General features: G+C 42.3%; 1 protein-coding gene and 1 non-coding gene across 2 annotated transcripts in view; both read right to left on the bottom strand.

Annotated features, from left to right (window-relative positions):
- Positions 1–2713: 2713 nt before the first annotated feature.
- Positions 2714–8908, bottom strand: part of LOC121232745 — a 15582-nt gene continuing 9387 nt past the window's right edge. Inside the window, exon 5 of the mRNA XM_041121147.1 lies at positions 2714–2949. Within this exon, the coding sequence (XP_040977081.1) occupies positions 2880–2949 (70 nt within the window). The 3' untranslated portion in view covers positions 2714–2879. The remainder of the gene's footprint in view (positions 2950–8908) is intronic.
- Positions 3052–3132, bottom strand: LOC121232847. The gene has a single exon (XR_005931735.1). It is a non-coding gene; the product is annotated as a small nucleolar RNA SNORD72 (small nucleolar RNA).

Genomic DNA, 8908 nt, shown 5'->3' with positions numbered 1-8908 from the left:
TGTAACTTCTCTCCTTGTGTTGTCCCAGTAAACTGTCCTTATCTCAACCCATGAGGTTCTACCTTCTTTTTTTTCTCCTTTCTGATTCTCCTCCCCATCCCACCGGAGGGGGCAAGGAGGGGGGGAAGGAGTGAGCGAGCGGCCTCGTGGTGCTTTGTTGCCGGCTGGGCTTAAACCAGGACAGTCCTTTTTGGTGCCCAATGTGGGGCAAGAGTAGTAATTTGAGATAAGGATAGTAATTGGAAGAGGTAATGGGCAAAACATGGACTGAACAATGTTAGCGGAATACTCGTGGGAATTTCGGTTGTTGTAATTGTGGTGGAGGGACGAGGGGTGGATTGTGTGTAAATTGCCCACTTCTGTTTGGTATCGTGATTATGTTAATTTTGTTGTGGGGAAGTTTTTTGTTGATGTGAGTGAAATTTGTGATTTTAGTGATAATTCTTAAATATGTGATTCGCAGAGGCAAAGGGTGGAATATTTTGGGTTTGTGTGTCAGGGTTTTGGTAGCCGGGGAGGGGGCTACAGGGGTGGCTCCTGTGAGAAGCTGCTAGAAGCTTCCCCGGCTCCGAGTCGGACCCACCTCTGGCCAAGGCCGACCCAATCGGCGACGGTGGTAGCGCCTCTGGGAGAAGAGATTTAAGAAGGGGAACCTGCAGCGGGGGAGGAGATTGGAGTGCGAGAGAAACACCTACGCAGATACCGAGGGCAGTGAAGAAGGGGGAGGAGGTGCACCAAAGGAGGTGATGCCCCTGCAGCCCGTGGTGAGACGGCAGGCTGTCCCCCTGCAGCCCATGGAGGTGAGACGGGGAGCAGATGCCCACCTGCAGCCTGGGGAGAGAGGAGCCCACGCCGGAGCAGGTGGATGCCCCCGAAGATGACCGTGACTCCGTGGGAAAGCCCACGCTGGAACAGTCTGTGCCTGAAAGACTGCAGCCCATGGAAAGGACCCATGCCAGAGAAGTTCGTGGAGGACTGTCTCCCGTGGGAGGGACCCCACGCTGGAGCAGGGGGAGAGTGCGAGTCCTCCTCCCCCTGAGGAGGAAGGAGCAGCAGAGACAATGCATGAACTGACCCCAACCCCCATTCCCCATCCCCCTGTGCTGCTGGGGGGAGGAGGTAGAGAAAATCAGGAGTAGAGTTGAGCCCTGGAAGGAGGGAGGGGTGGGGGGAAGGTGTTTTAAGATTTGGTTTTACTTCCCATTATCCTTGTTTTGATTTGATTGGTAGTAAATTAAATTGATTTTGTTTTTTCCCCAAGTTGAGTCTGTTTTTTTGCCCGTGACCATAAGTGGTGAGTGATCCCTCCCTGTCCTTGTCTTGACCCACGAGCATTTCTTTACATTTTCTCCTCCTCATCCCACCAGGGCCCTGGGGGAGGAGCGAGCGAGGCTTCGTGGTGCTTTGTTGCTGGCTGGGCTTAAACCACGACAGATGCCCTGAGGGGTTATTCTCACTCTGAGAGTAACAAAAGAGACATTTATGATTACTTCCTCCTACATTTGCTTCCCAGGATATCATCAAAAAACATATTTTAGATGCACTCCTGAGCCCTGTGAATACATAACGTGTAATATGTGCAAAATGTATTTTTAATTTAACAGCTTCAACACCACTTACTTTCAGACTCTCAGGAGGACCAATTGAAAGCAGAGTGAGTACGGTATATTTGTTACATGCTAAGAGAACAGCAGGGCAAGATTTCTCTTTTTGTTTAGAAACAGCCTAATTAGATACACTCAATTATCCAAAAGCATTAACTATACTTCATTTAAAATATAAGAAAGTGCAGTCAGGCACACTCCAATTTCAAGCCTGGCTGAAAAATTCTTCAGTGACTTGCACAAGCTGATACGTTTGTTGACTGCTGATCCTTCAGTACTGACAAAGCAGTATGCTACTCCTGGAAATTCATGATGAAACCAAAGGAATCATAGAACAGCCTCAGAAGCTTAAAGTATCAGAAGTCTTTGGTGGTGGTGGGTTGTTTTTTTTTATTATTTTCTTTTCAAGGCATCTGAAAATCCTCTAAATCCTTGCAGTGATTACTATCTTCTAAATTCCCAAAACTTTCATAACAGCATCTTATGATCGCTTCTTTTTAAAGCTGAGTTTGAGAGCCAGCTGAGTGACCCAGTAACACACCATGTAGGGTACAAGTTCATCAGGTATCAATCCACAATTCAAACATACCCCCAAGTCACTGACTTCTGTATCATACTACCTACCATTTATTGTTTACACCTAGCATAATTAATGCTGATCTATTTGTGTGTCAACTTTCCACACTTACCTTCCCAGACCATTTGGGTAACTTCTGTCTCAACTACAGCAGATCTCCAGTGCCTTCACGTCTGGCAGTATGTGCGCTCCAGACTTGGGAGTTTCTTTTTACCCAAGAAGCAACGGCCCACTGAATAAACAATACTTTTGCAGGCCTTTCAGAGCCACAGAACAGTGAACAATGGCTAAGACTGGGAATCCCTTTTAAACTATTCCTTCCCAGAACAGCACTTAGAGCCATTATTCAAGTTACTATCTTTGAGATAAATTCTGACTCTCCATGCTAGGGCACAATGAAACTCAGTCCATAGTGCCGATATTCCATTTCTCTTGCAGGCGAGTTCTTTTGAGTAACACATACAAGCCTCTTTTTAAGCTCAGCACAGAGATAATGGTCCTTTTCAAGGTGGAGGTGCTATCAAATGAAAAGTCAATTAAAGGATTATTTTTAATGAATTACTTCAGTGCATACCATCAAGAATTTGTGTGTGTAAATATATGTATTTTCAGGAATCCCATATCTCTCTGAAGTAGAACATGTATAAAAGGTGACATTTTCTGGATAAGACCATTTATTTTAACAAATAGATGAGTCTTTACGATGAACCGGAGGCTGCAACAGCTGCTCTCTTGGGCTTCGGCATGGTTCCCTCACGGAATCCATTCCTACAAGTAGAAATATGGTTACCACTTTTTGAAAGGGTGATTTCTGCTCCAGGTTATTTTTCTAACAAGTAATGTTTTAGATCAAGTTCACCAGCTTTTTTCAGCTTCTCTCAGTAATGCACTGAAATCACTATGGAGTTCATATGTTCAGACATTTTTAATGAGAAACATCATTGACAAGCTGTTTGGAATAAGCAGTATGGTTTTCTCTCTCTTCTGCTGAAGTAAATTTGACTTCTTCAAACAGGAAGATTTCAGTAACTGAGTAAACACTACAAGACTGAATCAGATACAGCACACCCACTGAAGGCACTCCTTACTTTATGTTCCTACTAAGCAACTCGGCAAAAGATTTCACATTTGTTAGTACTGAAGTGCAAGTCAATTTCTTACAGAAATCCTCTGTCTCCAACCAGAGATTAAGACAGGCATGACAAAAGAAGAGTCAGCCCCACGCTTGCTTTTGGATATGACATTTCTACTTCAGCAACACTCGGTGGAAATCAGGCTGCAGTTGCACATCGTAAGGTCTTTTCTGGCTGCTGCTGGGAAAGACTGCGCTCACCAAAAAACCCACAGATGAATGGATCCCTCAACTACACCTAGGTTCAGGACATAAAAGACTCCTACTTTTCACTATAAAATCCAATCTACATTTTTAGGAAAAGACTCTTGAATTGCTTGGTATTTTTCATCCAACTTTCTGGTGTATTAGGCCAGAAGTTACAGAGCTCCATTTTAGAACACGGAGGTCATGCAAAAGAAATTCTTAATGAGTTTAACAGTACAGTACCTCGTAAGTACAACTCAAAGCTTTATAACACATTTTAGAAACCTGTAACTTGGAATCTGAGTGTATTGGGTTTGCATGGCAAGGTTTTGGTAGCAGGGGGGCTACAGGAGTGGCCTCTGTGAGAAGCTGCTAGAAGCTTACCCCATGTCAGATAGAGGGAGTGAAGTTGTGCCCGGAAGAAGGGAGGGGTGGGGGAAGGTGTTTGAGATTGGGTTTTTTTTCTCATTACCTACTCTGGTTGATTGCAATAAACAGTTAATTTTCCCCAAGTGAGTCTGTTTTGCCCGTGACAGTAATGGTGAGTGATCTCTCCTGTCCTTATCTCGACCCACAAGCCTTTCGATTTTCTCCCCCCTGTCCAGCTAAGAAGGGGGAGTGATAGAACGGCTTTGGTGGGCACCTGGCCCCAGCCAGGTCAACCCATCACAGAGATATGGCCTTTGTATTTGATTTGTCTGAAAAGTAAGATATCACCATGGGAAAAACTAAGGCTCCTTATCAGTTGGCTATTTACTTATTGTCCTGGTTTCAGGCTGGGATAGAGTTAATTGTCTTCCTAGTAGCTGGTACAGTGTTATGTTTGAGTTAGGTATGAGAAGAATGTTGATAACCACTGATGTTTTCAGTTGTTGCTAAGTATGTTTAGTCTAAAGTCAAGGATTTTTCAGCTTCTCGCCCAGCCAGGAGAAAGCTGGAGGGGCACAAGAAGTTGGAAGGACACAGCCAGGGACTGACCCAAATGGCCAAGGGGTATTCCATACCATGGGGACGACCATCTAGTATAGAAACTGGGGGGAGGGGGGGGGGGGGAAGCCGAGGGGAAAGGCGTGGCGGAGGGGGAGCAATACGGAGCACGGTGGACAATACTATTAGTATTATTGTCATTTATATTATTATATTATTATTATCATTATTATTAGTTTCTTCCTTTCCGTTCTATTAAAACTTTATCTCAACCCAAGTTTTACTTTTTTTTCTCCGATTCTCTCCCCCATCCCACTGGGTGGGGGCAGTGAGTGGCTGCGTGGTGCTTAGTTGCTGGCTGGGTTAAACCATGACACATTAGCTTGCAGAAGGATCTAAATAAAAGGGAAGACTTTTTTATTATTTTAGCAAGCCTCAGCAGAGAGCGAGCAGTAGAGGGGAAAAGTCCCCAGTAACCAGGTTTTATCCCCAATAAAGAAAAAATTAGCAGTTTGCACTGTGACATGTTTATGACTTCCAGCTAAACAGGTATTTCTGACCTCCATGTTAGGGCACCACAGGGGCCGAGGGCCCTGGGGGCCATGGGGGGCCCCCTGGGGCAGCAGGGCAGGGCCTGTCAGCCTCGGTCTGTCCCACCCCCCAGCCAGGAGCCAGGGGGCAGCCCCAGCCATCAGGCATTCCCTGGGCATGGGGCCATGCCCAGGCCAGGCCAGGACATTGGCCCACAAGTGGAGGTCCCAATTGATGAGGTCCATGGCCGGCAGGGCAGGGCCTGATGGCCCCAGAGGGCTGAAACAGAGTCCTGGGCCATGGGCAGGGTGGGGAGGCACACGGGGGGGCTGATATGGGCCATAAGTGTCACGGCGCACTCAGGACCTGACACTTGAGATACCTTATATGCTCTAGGTAAATGATTTCGTCACCTAAAGATGATTCTGGGTGAAAGGCTGCTACCCTGCAAATTATGGGAGCAACAGCTTCCAAAAAAAAAAATGGGAATTTAGCATATCTGTCTATGATAATTTCTTGGGTTCCTTTAAGCTGTTTGTGTCAGGCTGAAGACCCCTTGACTCTCAACTTAGGAGTAATGGGGCTCTAGGGAGAGTCGGCAGGGGAAGGGAACCAGGCTTCATCTGAAAAGCAAAATGTTAAAATCAAGCCCCTTCTGCTCCGGGTTTGGTTATTGCAGGTCCCAGAACAAACTGGACCCCAAACCCCATTGGGTAATGGTGATGGACAGTCTCTGGTGCTTTGACCAGCGGGCGCAAACACACTAAAAATCATCCCATCCCCGGTTTGCCAGTGGCTGGCTGTATCTCATACAGACATGTCTCTTCCACCCACACATGAATAATGCTCCATGGTTTCTGGTTCACAGACCATGTGATGTGAAGGAATCACATGCACCTCATTTAGTGCTCAGCACTGTTTTGGGAGCCAGTCTCTAACCTCGGAGTTATTATATATATAAACTCCATATATATATATATATATAAATATATATATACACAGTTATATACACACAGTTTAAAAGTTGTTTAAAAGTTAAACTTGTTATCCATACTGAAAAAAATTCTAACACATGCACACATTTTGTTTTACATTCATACTAATCGGGTTTTCTTGTATATGTCCTACCACCAGGATATTAAATATACACATTTTATAAATATTTCCCATAGTAATTAACAGGATCTAAATAACACCAAGAAACGTGATCAGATATAAAATAGCAATGCTTACCAAAGTCAGCTATCTTGGCATTCATGGTGCATCAAGCAGCACATTTTCAGGCTTCAGATTCTATGTACTACCATATGCCTGTGACAGTAATCCACACCAGAAAGGATTTGCTGGAACAGACATCTACTTCCTTCTCATCAAGCTAAGACAAACAAAGGTTTTAAACAATTTTGAGACAGTGGAAGATAACTTTGTTTTCCTCTATATGAATTAAAGGAAATTTTCCCCATGACCTAAAGTTATCACTCATAGTTTTGATACTTTATACAGCAGATGATCAGAGTCTTGATGAAACAAAAGGGCCACAAAAGGGAAGGACCTGTTAAAAAAGAAAGCATGTTGCCTACTGGGTGATGCTCCAAGGAGAAAATGGTGGACTAAATAGCTAGCTAACATGCATGGACCAATATATAATTTATTTTCAATTGCCAAAGCAGCTAAATCAAATCTACTAAACGTAGATCCTAATGTGTGATTTTTAAAAATACATTGCTTTTCCTATAATGTTAGAGATTAGGCTTTCCACAAAGCCATAGATAGGATCCTATAGAGAATGTAAGCGTTTAGATGCTTTAGATAAGTGTGAAATGCTTGAGACATTAGACACGGCCTCTAACTTGGAGCCAGTGCCCCTTTGAAGTACTTCTATAGAGATACTTCAACTTTACCTTCTTCTGTACTGGACTTAACCCAGCCAGTCTACAATAGCCTGGAGGAAAGCAAGAGCAATCACTGACCAGTTGGTGGGGCTGTATCTCGCATTTACAGGAAGATGAAGGGAGAAAAGAAAAGGAAAAAATAAAAGCAAAACTCAAACCCTGATTCCACCTGACTGTGATAATGTTCCCAACAGATCAATAACCAAAGAAAAAAATGTTGGTGGGTCTCAGTTGTATTTTGTTTTTAATAACAATAAGCGCTAACATGGGAAAAAGCCCATGCAGCCTTGCTACATTTGTATGGATAGGGCCTATAAAGGTCTGACCTCTCTTTAGAATTCGAAATTAATTTATCACTGGAATCCTGTCATCTGCTCAGGTACACTTACAGAAACTGTTTTCAGCTATTTTATCGAATAGGTGCATTCTTACTATATATTCCCCATATATCCTGGAAATACTGGTAGACTATTCAGGCTTTTTGCTGACTCAAGTAGTTGCAGATGGTCCCAGCTATCACTTGGTTCAAACACATCCTACTGAGCAGCATTAAATCTTGGAACTGAACTTCTGTTTTTATGTACATGCTTGGTTTTGCATTCTGTGGCTTCTATCAACTGTTCTTGGTTCTATCTTGTGTGGTTTCTTCAAGGGCACCACTGGAGGTTTCTCAAATGTGAATCTACTAACCAGCCTTCACAGAAAACATTTTAATAAAACAATGTCTAGCCCAGATGCTTACTATGTTTTGGTGGGATATGGGACACAGAGTGGCGGTGGATAAAATATGCCACAAAGTAAAAAGTTGGTGAGTTTATGTTAGCCAATGTCAAATACCTTTTAATGTTAGCATTTTAAAGCTAAGGCCTCATTTTATTTTATAATTGAAATTTAAGTAATTTAAAAGTCATGTTTGTGGAGCTAATAGCTCTGAACTGTTCTGTTTTTCCTTAAAAATAGGGGATGCCATTTACATTTAAGCAGAACTGTAGGAAATCACATGGATACAGATGGGTACAAAGTCTGATGCTTGCACGTTTCCCCCCCATGCTCTTTTGTACATATGCCAAGGCTCTGTTAGGAACCAATGGGTCCAGCAGCAGAAGACAGGAAGTTCTGCTACAGAGCTCAAATTGGATAAAGAGAAATTGCCAGATTTCTATCTATCTATTCTTCTTCTCCAATTACAAGAACAAAGAATGCATGACAACATGATTCTCAAGCCTACTGATGCTGAGCATCAGTTGTGATACAAATTAGAATTTCTGTAGGAATACTTCTCTTTAGGTGATGTCCAGAAAGGGCATAATTAACATATCTGAATTCAGGAAGTGAAAAATCTGGCCCTTTACACATTAATGCAGGCTTACTGAGGAACACTAGTACCTTCTTTTCCTGCACAGATACAATCTTTTAATATTAATGTATATGTTTATATTGAAGCTTTATACTGGTCAATTAGTGCAGGCTGAAAGCTTCTCTCATTTTCTGTTCAAAGATGATCCTCATGAAAATGATTGGAATGAAAATTCTAAATTGCTCAAATAAAATTAAGTATTAGTTTTATTTCCTTGGTTTTACTATTTTACCATTTACAATATTATTTTATTTTATGTCATGCAAATTTAACAGGGTAGATATTATGAGTAGTCCCTACATTGCTTACAGCCTATGTTTTGGCACCAGCGAACAAATACTTGGTTTTATAAAATTAAAAAAAAAAAAAAGGATTCTTTATATTCCTAGAAATTTTCAGATTTTTTCTTCCATAGTAATGAACAGATGGGTTTTAATTTTTATTCCATTAGGTTGGAGGGATTTTTAAATATAAAGATTATCCAGGGACCAGAATTCTGTTTTTCAACTTTCTTTAAATTCATGACTGCAACATAAGTAATACTGAATGTTTCTCTGAATCAGATTTAGGACCATTACTAGAAAAAAAATGTTTTTAACTTCCTGATTGCTGCACATTTAAAATTTTATATTGTTTCTGTAATATTTTATCTTTTGCAAACACATTCAGGGGCATGCTTAGAGTAGGCAAGAGAAAGCAGAG

Source organism: Aquila chrysaetos, chromosome W, assembly GCF_900496995.4.
Source record: "Aquila chrysaetos chrysaetos chromosome W, bAquChr1.4, whole genome shotgun sequence".
Lineage (NCBI taxonomy): Eukaryota > Metazoa > Chordata > Aves > Accipitriformes > Accipitridae > Aquila > Aquila chrysaetos.
The sequence above is the reverse complement of the archived record's forward strand: the minus strand, read 5'-3'. Positions and strand labels throughout refer to the sequence as shown.